The following is a 22,726-nucleotide window of genomic DNA, read 5'->3' as shown; positions in this document are numbered from 1 at the left end:
CCAAAATTCTTGTGAAAATTCCAGATGGTGTTTTTGAATCCACACCAGTCATATTTTCTCATTGAATAGTTTTGTTTCGTCGCTTTTCTTTTATTCATGCCGGTTTATCACAGCAGATAAATAGCATAGTATATGGGCAGGATTTTAAACCAGGTGCCCTTCCTGTCAAAACAAGTCACATATTTTCACAATATCATGAACCCTCACAATATATCAAATTACATGTCTCTTTGCTTAAATTAAGAGTTATTGTGGAACAATGGCTAAAAAAAGACAGAGAGAACTACATAGACCATGAACCTTTGCTCCATTTCAGCGTAGACTACATGAAGGAATAACAGTTCTAAGCACTTTTAAATCTTCTTTGGATTAAGTCTTGTCAAGGCATTTTAAGAGGAAAAAGTAGCATATTAACAGTTTTGTTAGCTCCACAAAATATCATGAAAACATACTACCGAGAGATTTGGATATTGTTACATCTCTAATCATCAGCCTCCCCCCATAATCTGACCTTTCCCACGATATTGCAATAAATATCGTACCGTGAGGTTCATACCATGACGATATCGTATCGTGAGACTTGGATATCGTTACACCCCTATTTAATATGTTACTGTAAGAATACAGAATTTTCAGTAAAATGAAGGTAAGATATGGTATGTAAATAAAACAACAATTGCAGCAAACTTTAATCCAAATCTAACTGTCAAAATCTAACTAACTCTACAAATAAAATCAAAATTACAATAAGAATTTAAAGTTATTGTAGGCAATGATGAGAGCTTGGTTTTTAACACCCACTGCTTTAAAAGAAGAAAAAAAAAAGTTCTATTACATTTACGGTAACATTCAGTTCTTTTGTACTTCTCAAAATACTTTACAATAAGGAACAGACTCTATTCACACTTTCACATTCTCTGACTTGCATGCAGACACAAAACATACACTGAAGATATATTGCACTAGGATTACCACTCATGTGCAGTGACCATGGCAGTAATAACACAGTTTGACTCAATGGGACACTAAAGGGAAATGCTGACACTGTGAAGTTGGGCCCTGGGGGGGAGGGGACAGAAGGGGGGCTGATGTGCAATAAGGAGAGCCGTCCTGGGACTTAACAAAAGAGAACAATCAAGGTCATATGCGGGCGAGCAGAGGAAGGAGGTCATCAGGGTGAATCAGTACCCTTGAGGATGTCTCATACAGTGTACAGCACACTCCCAAACACGTGTGGGACATGGGAACACGGGTGGAGGGGGCGGTGAGGAGGAGGGGAGGGGGTGGAATGGGGTTGTGGGTTTAAAGATAGGAGAGAGACATGAAATTGCTCTTGTACGCTCCAAATTGATTTTCGCCGGAGTCTAGACCGGGACCCTCACTCCAAAACCATGAAATGACATACAGAGCGGTGTAACAAGCAGCTTTACAGTCCAACACGGGATATACGGCCGTAAACCAGAAAAGATGTGCGCAGTGAATTGTGTAGGTAATAACAAATGTGAAATCTGTAAACTTGGGCAGGTTTTGCAATATTTTAGCACGTTTTACAAAGAAAGGCTATCAGAAAGAGTGAAAGGCTTGAAATGTGTATTTAAGCTAGAGTTATGTTATTCAGTATTGTTGGAAAAAGCTGCAAAGACAGAAAGGGCTATTGAAGAAAAGATGTAATAAATTATGTACAGTCTATCAGTATGTGGTGAGGTCTGTTACTTTGTGGTTAGAAGCTTTCTCATAGACATACAGTGGTCTCTTTTCCAACAAATAATTTATAATGCATGGAACTATCTAACAGGGCAAGACAAATTTCCTGCTCAAATAACATAATTATCATTGTTGGGGCTATATATAAAACAGAAAATAAATGTTTTTTTTTTTATTGTTTGGGGTTACAATTACATTTGCAATTTCTGTTTTGAAATTGAGATCAATTTAGCACTGCACATTTATATATGAGATTGAAAGCGATTATTACGATTTAGATTCAATTGCAATAAATTATGCAGCCCATTTTTGTGGATTAATTGTTTTCCATGTGTTGCCATAAAAAAGCTTCAACTAGGGCTGTGATTGACTAAAGAAATTCTTGGTCAATTCTAGACATGTCATGCCGAACGATCCACTAAAAAAGGAGGTGTGAAAGTATTACAAATCTCTTCGTATCAGACCCAAAGTAAACAGAAAATAAGTACTGCGAAATTTGTGAATCATGAGTTTAATCTGTTTTTTCATGAATACCAAAAAATATCAAATCTTCAGCTCACTCACTAACTTCTCTTTACTGCTGTTGTCCCATATAAATCCTTATTATCTAAATAAAATGATTGGTCGACTAAGACAAAGGCAATGAAACTTCTGAAACAACTGTCATCAGGTATGGGTCTGCTGGTTCCTCTGACGTGTTTACATGTCAGACCCTCTTGTTCTAACCCCCCCTCTCGTGTTTAGTCTTTTACTCTGCTGCACAGGTTGCTTCCTGCTCCGTGTTATGCTGACCTCTACCACGTGAACGCCCCTAAGTAAAGCCCCCCACTGCTTTGCCTCTGTCCTCTCCCGACAAGGAACACCCCCTCCTCTGTCCCCTTCCTCTGTGCACCCCCACAAACAGCTCTACTTCCTGGTGGTCGCTCCAGCTGAGAGCACACGGCGTCGGAGCTTTGTTTGTAGCGGCTTGCACTTATCCTGGTTTTGCTCAGGGGAAGAATGGGAACTTCTGAGGCCATGACAGTAGACTCAAACAACAAGCATTTTCATAAGACTCTTTTTGTGCTTAGATAACCTTGACATAATAGTTGTGTTCTATGACCTGACAGTCTCCATGGATCATTATTGCTTTTCCTGTTCTATAGTCTGGTATTAATTAAACATTTCTATAAGTTTAATGACTAGGGCTGTCACAATACCCGACTTATAATTCAATATATGAAAGCTAGAACGATATTTTTGGGGTTCATATTTATTGTGTGTACATTTTTGATTATTTTTTGCCTATATGATAAGATTTAAGCTGTAAAAGTTTGAACAAATAACTTCTGTGACCATTACAGAAGCAAAAATCTCCTGTGTCTGTGGCATAAATTAGTTTCAGTCTTATCTGTATTTATTACAGCAATATACTGAACTTTAAAATTTATTGTGACAAGTCTTTTAATGCCATACTCGGGAATACAACAGGTAAAGCAATACAATCTCCATGGAGACAAACAGAAAAGTTACATATTACTATTTTATGGTTCTTGTTTGCGAGCTTTGAACTTAAACTATCTTAGGCTTTAGATTCAATAGCTCATCGAGAGAATGATAGCAGAACTGTGTACCAGTCCACGTCTATTCCTGTCCCTGTCGGCAATTTGTGGTAATAGCCCTATCAAATACGTTCTGTCCTTACCATCTTTAAAAGAAATCTTAACAGAACAATGCCTCCATACAACTAACAAAATACCAAATTAAATCCAATTACCCCCAAAATACGACCCACAAAGGCCTATTGAAAGCTATGAAGAATATATAGTCCTCATAAAATTGTCCCCCAAATATAGAAATAGTAATTTTGTTGAAAACAAACACTCTTTTTACACAGCGTGAGACTGATCCTGAGGGGAATAGTCCTTTTGTGAGAGAAAAATACTAGCAAATCTGTCTGATGCTTCAAGCCATGTGTCTGGTCTTTCATTCAATCATGTGCACTACAACACTTCAGGTTATGTATGCGTTCACATTACGTAATATTATTGTAGGAAAAGTGCCAAAATAAGTAAAAAAAAAAAAAAAAAACTTGAAATGTTATTAACTCTAACAAACAATGTGCAAACAATTGAACACAACAGAAAATATAAATAATGGTTATCCTAAAGTTGTATTTCTAGTGTTCTATGTATAGATAGACCTGTCACAATAAGAAATTTAGAAGTGATTGTATCATCTATCATGTATTGAACGATAAGTTGATATAGTATTTATCGTGACAGGCCTATGTATAGGGCTGGAAAAAAATCAACACACAACAACATCAACATCACAAAGCAACATGTCAGAGAAAGAAAGAAAGTCGCATAGTGCAGCCACATTTACTGGCTCTGAGGCCCTGTGATCGGGGTGCTGCAACCCACTGTTTACATTCTTGTCCAGGAGTGAGTATGACAAGGCTTTCATAATGACATCATCAGACCGAGACAGGAAACAACTCTGTCAACGAGTCTAGACACAACATGGACAGTGGACATGGGGGGAGGGTATTATAAGAAGCTATTTGTTTTTGTTTCATTTTGATCAACTATTTTATAGTTCCTAAACATTTTTATAAACTATTCTGTTGCTGAAGAAGATGGTAAGAAATAGGCAGCTATCAATCAAAGGAGTACCCAATTGCTGGTCACATTTTATTTTATTCTATTCTCTTCTTCTTGAAACCATGTCCTTAAAGGTGGACTATTTTTGGAGTCTCTATAAAGATTCAATTATTTTTCTTGGAGTGTTCCACTTTATCTTGGTGATTTTTTTGCAAAAAATATAAGTTTTTAAAAAAACAGCTCCCTGTTTGGTGTTTAGACTTTTGCAAACATGCTTTGAAATTCATGGGATTCTTGTATTTGCAAGCTATATTAGTTCACACTTCAGTCGTCTCACAAATATAAAAACTGAATGTGCCCTCTTACATTATAAACAGCAGTCGCAAAACTTGTCAGAAAAATCAAAATTAAAATATTTTCCCCCAAAATGGTGCAGCTCAACATTCCAGGTAAAGCAGTTCCATCTCCATGGAGACAAACAGGTGTCAGGCTCTGTACTGTTACACAGTGCATCTTGGTGCTCTGGTCTAACACGGGTCTGTCTTGTTATCGTCCTGGTTGAGATCAGAGCTGTTTGTTTGAGTCGAGCAGGAAGAGGCTCCTCAGAGGAACAACAGGAAATGAGAGGAGGAGTGGGACCCAATCAGCACCAACAACACAGTCACATAAGCAGCAGAGGAGCAGAGGGACGGCTTGAGTCACGTCATTAAAGATGATATAAGAGCCGTTTGATAACAAAAGTGTTTCCAATTTATGTAAAGGAGTTGGGAAGTTAAAATATATGATTATAGGGAGGGTGGAATACAAAGTACAGGAGAGAAAACTATTCTGAACTTCAACAAATCAAGACAGAAAAACTCTAAAATAAATAATAAGGAAAAGGCTCAAAGATGATACCACAATTATTTATGTGATAGTCAGTATTAAAACTAATATCAACACTAGATAATAAGTTGTGTTGTTTTTGTATTCAAAAAGAACTCAATATCCTAAAACAATGTGGGTAATATTTTGTTTTGATCTATGGAAAATGTACAATTCCCACAAGTTATGGTGACATCACTTTGTTTACATGCAATAAAAGCATCAATAAAATATGTTTTGTTCAATGTGGAAGTCATTCTTGGGGCTGTATTTTGATGCACACAACTCCATTCAGGACAGTAATCTTTAAATTAAAAATTAAAGAGGATTAGTTCCCATCTCTTCCAGCCTAATAGCTTACAGTGCTCTAAAGTGCGCACGCTGCTGACTGGATACATCTAAAGTTAGCCAAAGTCTCCCACAAACACGCACTCCTGGCCTACAATAGGCACTTAGCATTCGGCTTGTGTTGATCCTCACTCGTAACTATATATTTAAACAAAATTATCTCCTTTGAAATAAACCACTTCACTAAAATGTGCAATTAAGTGTAACTATAGCTGGATATCTGCTGATGTCTTAAAAATCTGACAAGGTTGGGAAGAGGCAGTGAAATAATGACTCAAAAACTAAAACAGGACTAAAGTGGGTCTGAAAAGTCTTAGATTTAGATCCCTAAACTACAACAAAATCAGGACCAGGACCTAACCCAGACTAACCCAGAACTAAATCAAATCAATCATGATGATGGCACACACAAAAGAAAATATAAGTAACAAAAAAACATCTAAAACCCAAATGTGATTAGGCAAAACCAAAATTCAACGTTCAGAAACTTAAACAGTATAATTATTTTCTCACATCACATTGGTCCACATTGTTCTTTTGAAGCCATTTATCTTGTGCATCTTTAAAAATATCATCTTGCTGGTCAAAACACAGTAATAAGTGACTATGGTGTAAGGTCCAGTGTTAAGATACAGACGAGGGTTGGCATCATTATAGTTATTCACAGAGCGTGACCATTCAACATGCAAAGACAAATTAGTGTACCGTGAAATGAAGGCAAAGTATACACTCACTGCTTATGTTTTGAACTCACCTTGCATACACACTTCCTCTGTGAGAAGCTCTGGTACTGAGGAACTAACCCCATACATTTAACACAACTAAAAATGCAATATTCAAAGTGCACTTGAGTTTCACTTCTTCAGAACTCTAAGTTAAAGCAGCTGTGGAGCAACACAAACTTCCTGGTTATAAGAATGCAACTGAAGTTTTTCTCACTTTCTGTTACGGTTCAATTTAGGGAAGAGTCTCTTTCAAATTAACAGCATATGTTTCAGTCTTCTCTCAAATGCATGTGCAAAATTTGTATTTTTAATGGTGCAGCTCTATAGTTTTCAACTTCAAATTTTGTGAGGGCCATGACCATAAACCATAACTATTAAAAGTACAATTGTACAGTGAAATATTTAAGGTCCTGTACTACACACATCTCACTGTTGTGAACTTTAAGCCATGCTATAATTAAAATTGTTAAAACATACCTAAAGTTGTGTTTTGTTTAATTCACATATGTTTGAGTAACCCATTATTATTAGTCTATTTACATCTCAAAATGTGCTGTTCTACCTTGTGATGTCATGAAGCAGTAGTTTTCAAGTTAACAGCTCCTTTTACCTTTAGTTCAGTTGAAATGGACAATTCCAGGGCTGAAATGTTCCTAATGATTCTAGTAAATGTGTATGGAGTTCAAAAACACACTGGATCACTTCATGTGTTACCACATGACATCACAACGTGGAACAGAGTGTTTTCTGTTTAAGAGAAAAAGTCAGCCTAAATATGTGTGTTAAACATGTGTGAATGAAACAAAACACAACTCTAAGTATGTTTTATAACAGATCACACAACAGAGTAATATGGGCCCTTTAAATTCTCACAAACAAAACACTAAAAGTCAAATTATATGAGATGATACTGCACTGCCCAAAAGCACAAGATTGTATAGTGAAGATATAAAACAAACTGAAAAATCTAAGATAAGCTTTTCATCCCATTAACACAACCTCATCTTTCTTTGCTTGTCACTACCTAAAGTGGCCAATTTTCAACAATGATTCTGTGTAAAATCAATCCACGAAGAGCCTGACATGTTGAAGTTTGTAATTAGCTGGTCCTGCTCAGTCTGATCGCATCTGAGCCGTGATAAAAACAGACTGCTATTTCACCGAGTTTATGTCAAATCCATCAACGTCACCAAGAGTTATTTTAAAGACGAGCCGCGATGTCCACCTGCTCAGAGAAGCGTCCCGCAGCTGTCCAACACTGTCATATACTGTCACAGATATCCAAACAGCCCAATCACACTCCTCAATACAGCAGATATATACTATTATTAGATTTTTATAAGGAACTATTCGGGATATAGGAGCAGGGCTATGCAATTAATCGAATAGGAATCAAGATTGAGATTTAGTTTATTGTTAATGTTTAGTAATCAATGATAAGAAATTCATCTTGTCATAAGAAACGATGAGACTGATCTTAAAATTGAGATCAATCAAAATTTGTTGTTATATCAGACACCCCTGATTACTAGTATTGTAGTAAATAGTTAATAGTTTTGTGAATAACCATATTCATTATACATTTATATGTACTGTATTTTAAGATGATAAATCAATGTCTTCTTTGGAAGAATTAGTTTCAGCAGGGAAGTTGAATGTAAATTAGATATACCGATCTGTTTTATTCATCCAGCCATTGGTATCTGCTTTATTTGTAAAAATAGAAAAAGACATGGATATTCTGTAGAATTGTCACTACTCTATTCAACAGTATAGTAAATGCTGCCTCAGCTCATCACATTTGACCAATGCATTAATGAAATCTGACCTTTTCATAACTGCCCAGAGCCACAGGAACCGCTCACTATAGCTGCACTGTGAGTGTCCCCTCGACCAGCACAGTGCGTTCTCACGTCAGCACACTTAAGCTCAGAATAAAGAGGCCCCAGAACGTATCCACGGAGGGGACACAGAATTCCAGGTCTGACGCACTTGTACAGTTTGTGCAGACTGGAATGTGTTTTAATAAAATGTCCTCTATACTCAAAAGCCATCATTTTACAGCCTCTGTCCTGTCTACTCTAATACTCTTTACGAGCATGGCGGATGTCATTGCTAGTACTTAAATCACTTCCACAAGTGTAGTTTAGTAGATTAGTCCTTCTCTAGTCCTGGTTTAACCCTGGTCTAGTCCTGGTCTAACCTTCGTCTAGTCCTGGTCTAACCCTGGTCTAGTTCTGGTGTGGTCCTGCTTTAGTTTAGTCCTAGTCTAGCCCTGGTCTTGCCCTGATCTGATCTGGGTCTGATCTTGGTTTGGTCCTTGTTATGAGATGGGTCATGCTGATTGTAGAGCTGATTTACACAGGGCTATGGTTTATATTTTCTTCCTGGTATAGCCCTGATTTAATCCTGGTTTAGTCCTAGTTTAGACATGGTTTACCCATAGTCTAGTCACTTCTGAACATGTTCTTTATCTCAGCCGAGTGCATTTCTCTTACATTTGCTTTGAATAATGAGGTGGAAAGCTGCATCTGTGGCTCCATATGGAAGTTGCGCTCCTTTGACATTGCTTCAATGCTAACAGCAAAGAAAAAGCCTCACGTTCTGTCAATGCAATTAATGCTGGTGTGAAACCCAAATCAATGCACATTATTTACTCTGAAACTGACCTAGCAGGAGTGCGTCATACAAAAATATATTTCAGTTCAGTTCTTTGCCAAACCAATATGGGAGAATTGATTTATTAGTCGTTCTTCTATGTCAAGAAAAGCATCAACAGCTTGTATTTAAATAGCTTGTGGTACATGGAAACCATATCTTAGGATCCCACAGCTTGAGATTTCCATGATAATAGGCCCAGGAAACAAGAAGTGCAAGCAGTATTTTCAAAGGTCTTTTATTTTGTATATCTCCACAAACAGGGCCTGTCTACTTCCTGAAACACAATGACTCCAGTCTCCTCTGTGATCCCTCTGCAGCTCCAGTTTCTCCTCCTCATTCACTTTGCTCAATGCAGCCTTTCAACTCAACCAAGAAAAGTATCACGAGGAGCTGTCAGTCATTGTTCTCTCTCTGTACCATAAGTTACATACATTTTCAAACTCAAAGTGTAATATAGCACCTTTCAAGATACTCAAAGTGCTTTACATTAGCTTATTTATTAACAAATGACCTCAACAATTCCCATCAAGGTGTTTTGCCTATGGACAGAGTATGCACTTGGAACAAATTTTCTCTCATAACATGACCCACTATGACACTATTGACCCAAAATGAGTTTCTTCCAAAAAATTGACTTCTTTTTACCTCTGACTAAGTATTTACAGGAGGTGCAGACTGACCACACCTCTTTAATCTCGTGTGAGCATTGTGTTTGGTCATGCGTTCCAGAGAGGTATTAAAAACAACCACAACTAAATGTGTATTTATATTTTGATAATAATATAGCATTAATTTAATTAGCATAATACCAGAGCTTCCTCTTACAAAGCTATTTTCATCTTAATATTATACCTACTTCTAATGGGATTTTTAATAACTCTCCCTATTCATTTTCAGTTTTCAGCCATCACCACAGGCTAAATCTCTCAGTGGCTGCAGCGCATTAGATTAGAAGTTAATCAGACCCATTGGGCCGACTGTTGTGAGGACCAGGAGTCAGAGCGAGTGGGTGTAGCTGTGCACAGCCAACAGCCAACACGTCACTCAGAACAGGAAGAACAGGTTGTGCTTCAGAGCTTGTTTTATGCAAAAGCACACATGTTTTATTCCAAGGACAAAACACAGAGTTATGGGGAGAAAGGCTGCTCGGGGATTGTCACGTCAGCATCATATGAAGTTGAAGATTAGTCACAATTGCGCACTTGTTTGACTAATATGTAATGTTCATACCGGCAGCAGGTATGTAGGGCAGGCAGCCGAGGCGTGGAGCACCATTAGAACAAAGTACAGGTCTGTCTGCTCAGGGCCCATTGGGATTCTAAGCATGCAAATTATTTCTATGTTAGAGAGAATGTTGAGTCACCTAATTATGTACTGGGTATCAGCACAGTTATGTTTCAGACGTCATAGCTGTGAAAAATATTAGATAAATATAGACATTTCTCCAAACCAGCTCCATACTGGTGAGCATCCATCATGAGAGAGTAACAGGTAGATTTTACCAGTCACAGTGAAGTGAGAACTCTCAGAAGAAGCAGTTACTGAAAGTGACAGTATCATTTAATATATGTATAAATATCCTGGATGCATCAGTCCAGGTTTTTCAGTTCCAATACCAATATCGCTACTGTGGCTTTAAGAGTCTGCCAATGCCAATACCAGTGTAAAGATTCAAAATTGCATTTTTTTCTCATAACACAGTTAACTTATAACAAAAATGTATCCGATTGTGTCATGTAACTTATTTAACCTCCAAGTAACTACTGAACAGCTTTGTATGAATGAAAGTTTAAGCATCATGAGACGTCCAGGCCTATATCAGTCAGTAAAGAATCCAACCAGGACCTCAGTTGGAACGGACACCCGATGCCAGTATCGATGCATCCCTAGTAGTTCAGAAAACAAACATGTTTTGAAATGCATGAGATTCTTGGATTAGTTTAGCAGTTTGTGTTTCCTGTCAAATGCCAGTGCTAGATATGTTAAAATATAATCACAAATCTAAATTGTAATTGCAATGCTTGTCACAACAATCACAATAAAATATTTTCCCCAAATAGTTCAGCCCCAAGACACATACATACAGTAGGCTATATATATGTTATGGCAAAACAGCTGGGTGAGGTCTACCCATCTGCGAAGTTAAATGGAATAAAATAAGAGGTAGTTATTGTGGGAGACGATGGGGTACTAAGATGTTGAAGATGTGTGTAAGCGCTGTTGAAGGAGTTTGGAGATGAATCAATAGTTTCTCTACCAGGAGCCCAAAGTTAAACACATTCCTGTCCCGAGTGGAGAGGTACCTGCCAGCGCTGACGGCTGCAGACACAGAGGGGGATTTTCCAAAAGCTTCAGTCCAACAAATAGGCCTTTCTCAATAAACCTCTCACTAAGGACCAAACCACTCCACTTCTGTACGCTAAGCAGATCAGAAACAACAAAAGAGTGAACCAGGTGGGGTACAAATGTTATTTATCTAGGCTACACCCTTTCCACAAGACCACATGGGACATAAGCTCGGAAAAAATGTTCAGTGGAAACATGGAAACAAGTTTTGCACTTACTTTTATATCCAGCGTTGGGAATCAAAATAAATTCTCTGTACAAAGAAACCACAGCATAACATAAAAAATTAAATATAGGAAATTCAGATTGAAAGAATGTGTAACTAAGTCGCATATTGACGTCATCACATTCAGGAAATATAGAAACTGGTGTTTTTATTGTGGCTAAAGTCGTGTGTTATTAAAGCTTTCTTTCTTTCACTTTAGAGGTTTATCTTTTATTTTTACTGGAGGATAGAGAAGGATTCATTGTTTTTCTGAATGTCTGCGACTGTTTAATTACAACTTGGGTTGGTTCATATAAAAATCTATAGGTTTTCCTTACATTGATTGATTGTGATTTTGATTTGATACAGGTTTTATCACTGCACACGTGAATCATTTTGAAAGCATGGGTCCCACTATGAAATAGTTACAGAACTGAACATAATAACATGAACCAAATGCATTTTCTGGTAAGTCTGCAGTTGTCTAGAGTTACCTTTAATCCAAGCTCTTTCAGTATGGCACCTGGCAAAGTCTAGGGAGTGAATTCACTATGGTAAGTCTGTATATGAACTAATATTTTATCACTACGGCTTAGTTGCTCAGCTTAAGGTCCTATAGGTCCTATATTACTCAAAATTGACTCTTGTGAGCTTTTAGTGATGCTATAATGTTGTTACCTCGTCAAAAACATAAGAAATGATTCTAAAGAGGATGTATGAAGTTTAAATACTGGAGCACTTCCTGTAGTACCACATGACATCACAAGGTGGAACAGAGTGTTTTCTGTTTAAAAGAGGAACTCAGCTTAAATCTGCAGGGTTTGTGAGCTTAACAAGTGTGAATGAAACAAAACAACTCCAGGTATGTTTGTGATGATAAAACAACATTATAACATCAGATCAGAACATCAGATTAGAAAATTGTGTAATATGGGTCCTTTAAAAGCCCCATTACTGTATCCCTGAATCATATTAAGTGATTTCAATAAACAAGGTATGGTGTTGTTGTACTGGTGTGACTCCCAATTGTCATTCAAGTTGCACATGTCACATTGAGCAGCGCCTGAACAAAGGGCCGAATGTAAGCGAGTGTTACATAAGAAATCAATGGTTGACAGCTTCTCAATAGGACTTCCCGTTGGTGCTGCAGACACGCATCGATACAATTGAATTAGCACTACACAATCACACAGGACCTCTGCCCGTCGCTATTGACAGAGCAGCCCCGAACCAGCAGTTGCCAATGAAAACACAATCTTCTCCACTCAGTCACTGCTGTTTCTGAGACATCAGGGAAACTCATAGGAGGAGCTCTGTGCAATGTGGCTGCTGAGATAGATAAGTTTAATGCCATACTCTGGAACATTACAGGCAAATCCATATGTATTCCATGGAAACAAGCAAGCAAGAGGTGGATACAAATATGCCTAACGTACATAGTGCATCTTTAAAAGTAATTGCTTTGGAAATTGATAAAAGATTAAACCGTGCTGTCCCAAGCTTGGATAAATGTGGGAGATGTCAGGAAGAGCATCTGACATAATCAATACCAAATCAATAGACAAATTACATCTCATAGCATTTAACATCCATGAACAATATGGCATTTATTGCAAAAAGGTGACAAAAAAGAAGTCTCCGAAAAAGACCGAAAAAGATCTAAATGTGTTTTTACTATATATGGACACCTCACCAAGAAGTGTTGCTACAAAGCCAAGACTTGTCATATAGTGAATAGCTGAATTGCAAAATATATATATTGTGCAACGTTTCTATGAAAAACAGATCTATTCTTCTGTGTTGAGCTGTAGCATGCAGTGCACTTTGTCAGCATCTCCGGGTCCTGTCACGACATCCTGAAGGGGAAGCGGGTTCTCGCTTCGTCTACCTTCAGAGAGAGGAGCGTCCCATGTGACAGTGTCAGGGCCCATGCATCAGACCAGGGAGCGTGAACATGATGTAAGGCTGACTCACAACACATGGCTCCACAGCACTGTAAGGGAGCAGGGGCTTCAACAGGAGATGTGAAGCAACAGGGGGAAAAGGTTGGATAAAATACCACTGCCACGTGCAAGGCCGGTAGCAACAGATGGGTATGTGTGCATGCTCTGGTTTGGTCCCGGTTTTGGTCCTGGTTTGGGCCTGGTTTGAGTCCAATTAAGTCAGACTTAAAGGGGGGAAAATCACAACGAATAGAGAATCAAAATAGGACTGTTTCTTGTCAGCCATGGCCAGACTAGGGCTGGGTATCATTAAGAAGTTGCCGATACTAGGGATGGGCATTCGATGAAATTTTCTTAATCGATCGTCGGAAGAATTAACGATCGATTATCAATAAATCATTAACTTTTTTATATTAAAATGATCATCATTATTATTACTATCTGCACTACTAATCTGCATAAATAAATTCAACTTTACGACATATAAACCGTAACCACTCTAGAGCCACATCAGCCCGTTTGACATTATAATGTGTTTAATTCAGTTTTGCGCAACTCTCACAGAAACGAAACTTAAAACTGCATCACTAATTTGCATAAACTCAGCGAAGATAAAACTACAGCTCTTGTGTGCTGATGCAGTCAATTTCTGTCGGATTAAAAGACATGACTCAATGGAGCACAGGTTAGTGTGATCATATTTGCGTTTGTCAAAACCAGGACACCGTACGGGAGGTGGGAGGTGGGGACTCGTCATCGACATTGCGCGACTCTCACCTGGCAAAGCTTCTCACCAACATATGTTCCTGCTTTATACACTGTGCACATGGCCTCACACTTGTCCCGAACGCAACGGAAAGCGTGGAATTTCTTGTAGAAGTCATCGTTAAATACGCATTTGTGCTTCAGTACGTTGCAGGCTGAACGACTGTCTGTGTCTGCTCGCTCCTTCTGCGTGCAGAGAGCTACATGTACGGACCCGTTTGGTCACGCTACGCACAGCAACCTACATTCGGTTTGTCGATTAAAATTAACGTAATCGATGAAATTCTTAGTGATCAATTATCGATTAATCGACTAATCATGCCCATCCCTAGCCGATACGATACATACCTCGATACACAGGCCATGATACGATACATATCTTGATACAGTGCACTTTTGATTTGATACGTTATATTTCAAATCGATTCGATACGGTTCAATAAAAAATAAAGTCTAAATCATGGCTGTATACTAATGTCTTTGTTAAACCACTTCTTGTGCAAAGTTCATATGAAACACAAACATTTTAATCATCAAAACAGTGAAAATGTCAAATGTACTGCATAAATGAGTTTCCTTTCACTCCACAAGCCACAAAACTGTAGCACTGTAACAAAATAATTTAGTAAAACACACGTAAAAATACTCTTGCTGATATATCGATACAGTAGCCCACGATATCGATACTGTATCATCACATTAAACGGTACGATATATCGATATTCCGATATTTTTGCACACCCCTAGGTCAGACTCCTGTTCTTGTCCTGCTTTAGTTATTTAGTTATAGTTGTGCAGTGAGCTGTACCATAAGTTACATAATACATGGTGCACCTTGCAACCATCTGGACTTCTTACACAGCTCCAGCTATGACTACTACGGCTACTACGACTGCTACAACTACCATTACTACTGGAGCAAATATTTGGAGATTCAAAACAATGCTCCTGATCTTTAGTCTTACAGAAATCATTTTTGTACATTGACATCAAGTTAAATTATTATTGGGTAAAACTAAAAATATTTCAAATCAAAATCTCTTTTAAAAGACACACTTAATTTAAATCACAATAGAGAAAAGTTACCCTCCACCTCTGCCTATATAGACCTCTTTATAATAGCCTAGTTCTCACCCCCTCCTCAGTCAGATCCATCTTCGGCTCCATCCTGCTCCTCTGTGAGATCTGCTGAGCTCCGGTCCACCGACACGTCAAACCCAAAGGCATCCCCCGCTGCCCCCCATTGTCCTGGGACAGCAGGCAGCATGACCCCTGACCTTTCACCTCTGACTCCTGTGTGGGCGTGCCTCTGAAAGTCCCAGGAGGTGCTTAAATGAACTGCGACTTTGACAGGCGCAGAGATGTTAATTAGCCACACACAGCTCAGAGCCATGCAAATGAAGACTCAACCAAAGAGTCAACCGATAAGATCTACTAGTAGACAACAATTCAATTAAATAATGCACTCACACACAGTATTACATTGATAGAGGCATTTAAACAAGCTTATATGGAGCTTATCAAATCAATTTTTTCTGACATTTATTAGGATTGTACTTACAATGTATGTTTTGAAATCAAGAATCAATTACTTGCACATTTTAAACCAATATAGATGCAATAACATTTGAGAGAAAAACTGAACTATGGTCAAATAAAAAATTAGGCAAGGACATTTCATTTCATTAGCAAATGAAAGTTGTATTGCCTTTCAAATTGCCAATTAATTTTGCAGTCCTTACAGGAGTTCAAAGACTCCTTTTCAAGAAAGTTTTTAATTTGATGTAATCATTTTGTATATTGCTTGTGTACGCTTGCAAAACAAGACCAGAATAAATAATCCAGCAAACATTATCATATGCAAAACTTTCACAATTTATCCCAAGGAATTTAAGTAAAAACACAGCACTTTCTCCATCTTCTCTCGCTTATAAATATGTATTTCTCAATCCATTTGATCTGATCTGTCTCTGGTTCTGACAGTCCTTTGTTGAGTCTATCTCCTAAAATCTAAGTGTTGTAAAAGCGCACCTGTCCGACTGCGTAGGGACATATCAGCCCTCACTGTGTTTGATAATGACACTCTTAGCTCCTCTGTTTCTGCACCACCTTATCTTTTTTTATTCCATTATTTAAGATTTGAATTTAGATTTACAACTGCCATGGGGGACCATTTTGGCGCTGTCAGCACTTGTATAAGTTTTGCCTGTGGTCATTTACCCTTTCCCCGTACCCCCCACAATTCTGTCTCCTTTTTTTCCACCAAAGAAAGACACAAATCCCATCCTCCAGTCTTGAGAGGCATGACTGGTCTGGGGGCTTTTCTTTCGCACACATTCATTCACCCACAATGTTTGGCAGCAGCGTGGCACTCTCCTCCTACTCCAGCTCTCCCTCTATACAGGTCTTTATGCTAGTTGTGTTTTTACCACCTCAGCGTAGTGGGTTCACTTCCCGGCCATGATACGTTTACTGGATGTCTCTCCCCTCGCTCTCCCCATTTTCATGTTATAACTGCCTTGTCAAGTAAAGCTACATTATGTGGAGAAATGTGTTTTGGAAACAACTATATGTTTGTACAAAGGCCATATGAAAGAGTCTCTAAACATAGACTTACATCAGTGTTTACAATTATTCTGTGAGCATGTATGTTTATATCTTCTTTCTATACAAACTGACCAAGGAACATGAAACAAAGACGGAAGCTCTCCATGTCGCATTAAAAGACCACTGAATGTGCATCTGCAGCTTGTTTCTGCCTCACTGGACGAGTTTATTGCCGACATCAGAGAAAAGGATACTTCCTGCTCTCACATGAGGAGCTGTTTAACGTATGGATCGAGGTAAGCCACAATAAAAAACCTCAGACTATTTTCACTCTAGAAAAGATGTGAGCGTCTTCTCCTCTCTTTGTGCAGATGGTGACCTTTATGTTTCCGCTGGAGGCTTGTCAATTACATCAACACGGAGAATAGACAGGAACCTTTAAGAAAATAAGGCCTTTCGAGTTAGCACTTCATGGGAATTGTTATTACTTTGCTCCCGGGAACTTTAAGGTTGGACGGAAAATGAAAGATGTTGTAATAACGACATATTGGAGTCTAAAGGGACATTTAAAGTTGAGATATTGATTAAATAGCATAGTCTAGTGGTCTAGTCCAGTAGGCTTAAAATACCAAAAAGCACCAAACAATACAAATATTGAGCTTTTGAATAGGACAAGGTGATATGGTGTAAAACTTATCACTATATGAATGGGAAGAATTGTATTAATGATATGACACTACAACTATAAGTGTCTTCAGCATCTGCAGAGCTTCTACAGTCAGGCTATAAGCAGCCGTTAGTAGAAGCTGCAGTGTGCATGCAAATTATATAACAATATTAGAGTTTCCCATCACCCCAAAACAAACAACAATTTATTCTGAGCAATATCATATGGCCCAGTTCTACTGAATGAACTCAAAGAGGTTTAAACTATAACTACATAAAGAATAAATAGGACATTTTAAGTCTAAATTTATTAAACCATGACTAAATTTAGACTTCAAAACACCCACCAATAGTAGTAGTAGCACAGAATCCATTATGACAATATAATGTATAACATATAACCAGATTACGTTTATGTATCTCCACATATAGTAACAGAGATTTATAGTAAAAGAAGTGTATCTTACAGCATAATCCATAGAGATGGGCAGAAATGTGCTATTGTTAGACACTAGAAGCATGTGGGCATAGGCAATATGGCCATGATATGCATTTTCTACTGTCACACCAACTAACTGTTCTATGTGGTCTTGTAGACCTCCTGCCTTGCAACATGTGCCCAAACCATCGAAATCTAACAATATCTGTTGAAAAAGGTGAAACGCTCCCTCTTATTTCAATGCTCTCAGCTCTTCCTATTGTTTCTTAGTGCACTCTTTTCTAACGAAACAACATTGCTGGTTTTTGGTATACTATATAACTACCCCATTAACTCTACATCTGCATTATGTTTGATATTTTCTCATTGGTTAGAGTATTGTGGTTTAATCAGGTATCAAGCCCTTGTGGGTATTTTGGTGTCTGTCATTATACATGATTGCTCCAAGAACTCATTTGGATGTAAAGATGGAGAGGATGAAAAGCCCATCATTTGTCAGTCCACACCGGGATCGTCTCTCACAGACCCATGGCTGATCCTTGAACAACACTCTCTTTATGCCTCAGGAAGTCATGATAATGCCACCAGGAACAGGAAGTCGCAGTGAGGTACAAACCAAAAGAACAGAATTGTAACGGTGGGAAGAGCTTTTGATGTACAGGTTCAGCACTTGAGAATTTCCATTTAGATATTTTGGAGAGCCATGTAATCAATAGGGAATTCTATCTCTTGCTCTTAATTAGAAGTATGATATCATACATAAATGTAAACAACAATATTTGACACAAGCAATTATTTGAGAACATAACATTTGAGTAGCAAACACATTCACTCCAAAAACGTTTGTCTTACTACTGCCACTGGATATTAAGTCATTGGCTGCTTGTATTGCACAAGGCAGGAATTATTATTTGCTCATCTAATTCTCTAAGTCTTTACAACTTCCAAGAAAGAAGAGAAAATGTACAGTCATATAGTGGAGTTTCTTGTAATGATCACAATAATTTAGATAGTTACGATGACTAGATTTGCAACATTGCAGGTACTATTACTATGTGTACTATAATATTATCATACTCCTAGACAGCACCATCTAGGACTAGTCATACCTTATTCTGTATACTGGACCAAACTTCTTGATTATTTGTAAAAAAAAAGGATGAGTTCATGACAAAGGCAATAATCTTAATGTGTTTCAGGAGAAATAACAGCCACTACCTCTCAAAGACTTGTTCTGAGTCGAAGATCGCAGCCTGGCAACCTCTAATGCACCTCTACATCAGTGACTATGACATAATGGGGTTGTAGCAGTGTGCAATTAGCAGAGACTGTAGCATTAAAAGCCAAGCAAAAAGAGCACTTATACGCTCCTATAGTCTGCTGTCTAAAGTCTGCTTTCTGTTTCGAACCATCCAACTGCTGGGGGGTAGCAAAATGTCAGCATAAAATATACAGTAGGTCAAATAGAGCTGCGGAGGTTAGAGTTGAGAAGAGAGAGTACTGTGTGAGTCTAACTGTGTGTGGTTTCATTAAAAAGGGTTGCACAAAGCATTGGCAAGGAAGTGCTTTGATCAGTTATCAGGAAATAAGAGTATCATTGTGTTAAGATGTGAATGAGAAAATATACTGATGCTACACTATTGATGCTATGTTTTCTTCAGTTAAGCTGGATAGTGTTTTTATAGACTGAGCAAAACAAGAGATTTTAAATTTGAAAAACGACCTACAGTGCATTCACACTGGATTTGAACCCAGTTAAAATGAAGACTCCAATCCAAGTCCTTGTTTAGTCCTGCTCTAGTCCAGGTTTAGTTTCAAATTTAGTCCCAGTTTTGCAGTCCTATTTTGATGTGGTTCGTATGTAACTATGAGTGCACCTCAAGTGTCCGCAAATAGAGGTAGCCTATTTGAATATATTCCATGTACACAGCTGTGTTTCTCAATATGATTTATGATTTTATGACATTCTGGGCATATGAAAGTTTGACTTTCTGTTGTCATTACAATATTTTCAAATAGTTAACAGCTACTGTGGACATAGACATATTTTAATGTAAAAATCACACATCCTATGAGTTGACAATGATTAGCCATATCTGAAGTTTTCATTTAAGCTACTAACTAACACCACAAACTCTCTCTCTCTCTCTCTGCCATTATAATATAATATAACCATTTTAGTATCTGCATTTCTATACACCTGTGTCATAGCTGTCTGATAATATTATTATTGTCAAGCAAGGTTTATGATGGGTGATTATATTTTCCAAATGGCCATGGACATTACATTATAGAGTGCACTTACTACTTTCTGCCCCTTTGACCATCTAACTGATAAGTGGCCAGTTTACGACAGGGCTATAAAATGACTTGACAACCAGTGTATTTGACATTTTACTGACTACAAAGCCCACAGAGCCAAACCAGAAAAAAATCGCTCTATTCGTCTTGAGCGTTGATCTACTATTTCACAAGGCACACAAGAGAGGTAAACCCAAAGACGTAAGACGGACGTAAAAGACGTAATTCCCATTCATGATTACATTGGGAATATTCAGCCAAGGCTTTAGAAATGTCGTGAATAAAGTGGAGACACCTGATCTGCCTTTCACAGTTTTGTGAATGATGTGCGTAAATGCCAAAGAGCGATAAAGTTAATGGACTTACCATGTCCGCTGGGGTGCTGCTGCCCGTCATTTTGAAGGTGTTTCAGTGTCCAATCACTCTCTCTAGACACAAATATATTCCGTCTTTTTCTGGTCTTTCGTCGAGTTTGAAGCAGGAAATGTCTGGTTACTTGTTCCGTTTAGTCTATCTATGCCGTGGTATCCCAGACCAGCACACTTCCTTATTGCACAATCATGTCGTTCTTGCGCGTAACATTGGGTTTGAAGTTTGCAAGTTAATGTTTAGGGCGCTCTCCGTCCCTCCCAACGCCAAGACTACCCTGCTCCGTGAAAAGGTGCCTACGCCATGCGAAAAAGCCGAGACTATTGCCTCTGCTGCAGCTAACACATCCAGACACGGTCCGCTCTCTCCGCGTAAAAAAGACACGAAAGATCCGCAATGGGTAACAGCTGTTTAGTGCTATGGCCCGGGGCGGACAGCAGCTCCAGCGGGGTGAGACTGAGAGCGACCCGCGGTGAGACGTCCTGCAGCTCCGGAGGAAGGCAGGAGTTTGGGAGAAATGTGGTTAAAGCGAGAGGTTGCGCTGCTCCACCTTCACGACCCGCTCAGCTGTCATCCTCCTCCTCCAAGCAGCGGCAAGGCAGCGTGCGCCTCATACAACACATCCGGTTAGACCCCTCAAAGTAAAGCATTTGAGTTGCTTTGCTATAATTACATTAAGGAGAAAAATACAGACATAGCCCAGGTAACTTGGCAATTCAATTCACAATATTGGTATAGATTCGCCTATAGATTAGCTTTGGGCAAGACACTCCATTGGTATAAACGTGTAGACTAGTGTACTTGTTTGTGACGTGGATTAGTGACAATAGACATAGACTGGTGCCAACCCCTTATGCCAAACCTGGGCACATGTCTGCACATGTCTGTATCCAAAAATAGCCCTCTGAAAAAATAAGTGCCAACCCTTGACTTATGCCATAGGACTAAACAGTGTTATTCATCACATTACCAACACAGGTATTTTTCTCCTTCATGTCCATATCATGCTTTATCAGCCAACCACTGATATATCATGTGTGTTTTATTAAAATTTTACCAACCAAATTTTCCACGTTTGATATCCATCCTATTAATCGTTTTTTATCGATTTTATAATGTGATAGGCAACAATCACAGCTCACATTTGTCAAGTATTATTTTGAAGGCAGTGCAGTCTCGTTTCCTGGTGAATAATCTTCGCTTGCGCACTTTACATGAGTTTCTTTGTGAACATGGCGGCAGTTCCCAGGTCTGGAGGTTGGCACAGAAGAGTGTGTGGAAGTGTTAGGCCGAGCGAAGAGAGCTGCTCAGCGGAGGAATGAGAGAGACAGAAGAGGAGGAGGAGGAGGAGGAGGAGGAGGAGGTGTGTGTGCTCACGAGGACAGGCAAGGACATGACATCCATCAAAATCAACTCATCACTTTTCACATTTAAAGGGACTGCACTGTATAGACTATTTTTACACTAGTTTCAATTACTATACCTAAACCTACTTATCATGATTTGACCAATTTTGATTGAGAAGACACGTGTCCAGTGAGGCCTGTCATATGCCACTTATTAATCCACATACACTCACAGAAACTCTTATGTAGACCTCCTCTCACTACTATATAAATTGGGATGTTTTGACAGCATAATCTTAGTTACTTTATCAATTCAAATTAAGATGAAATGAATGAGCCATTAATGTTTTTAAGTACTACAAAGTAAAATATTAAGCATAACACCCCACACAAGTACAGCCAAGACAAATACACTGTAAAATAATGTAGGCTTGGTGATAGATATTAACATTATGTGGTAACCAGTTTCTTTTTAATGGGCAGTTTCTTCAATAATATACCTTATTCCATGTATAAATTAGTATTCATTTACCTCCACACATTACCGAACTATACAGAAAATATATTACTTGGGATTTGTAATTGATTATATTTACCAAAAGTATTGATAATTATTTTACTTCCTGTGCATCAAGCTTCTAACCACTATATTACAACATGTAGCCTGCATATACAGTCAGTGTGCCATTCTCTTTATGGCTCAAATTTAAGTCATTTCACAAGACAAGACCTAACCCTGTAATCAATAAACCAGTAAATCTGCTGGTGACTGGTCACTCAAACACATGTGTTGTCATTAGGAGTTAGCTCAGACACTAAAATCCATGTAATGGGCCTCAAGACTATCAAGTGGTTACTGCTGTGGGTGTTAAGTGCAGTAGGGACATACGTGACAGCTTCATAATGTTACTT

The 22,726-nt window shown here is 38.4% G+C and overlaps 1 protein-coding gene across 1 annotated transcript in view; it reads right to left on the bottom strand.

Moving 5' to 3' along the window:
- Positions 1 to 21,034, bottom strand: part of ubl3a (ubiquitin-like 3a) — a 48,682-nt gene extending 27,648 nt beyond the window's left edge. The window contains exon 1 of the mRNA XM_020922890.2: positions 20,466 to 21,034. Coding sequence (XP_020778549.1) covers positions 20,466 to 20,495 — 30 coding nt within the window. The 5' untranslated portion in view covers positions 20,496 to 21,034. The remainder of the gene's footprint in view (positions 1 to 20,465) is intronic.
- Between the last annotated feature and the right edge of the window lie 1,692 nt (positions 21,035 to 22,726).

Source organism: Boleophthalmus pectinirostris, unplaced genomic scaffold (genome assembly GCF_026225935.1).
Source record: "Boleophthalmus pectinirostris isolate CB_2022bp ecotype Guang Dong unplaced genomic scaffold, ASM2622593v1 HiC_scaffold_12, whole genome shotgun sequence".
NCBI lineage: Eukaryota > Metazoa > Chordata > Actinopteri > Gobiiformes > Gobiidae > Boleophthalmus > Boleophthalmus pectinirostris.
The sequence above is the reverse complement of the archived record's forward strand: the minus strand, read 5'-3'. Positions and strand labels throughout refer to the sequence as shown.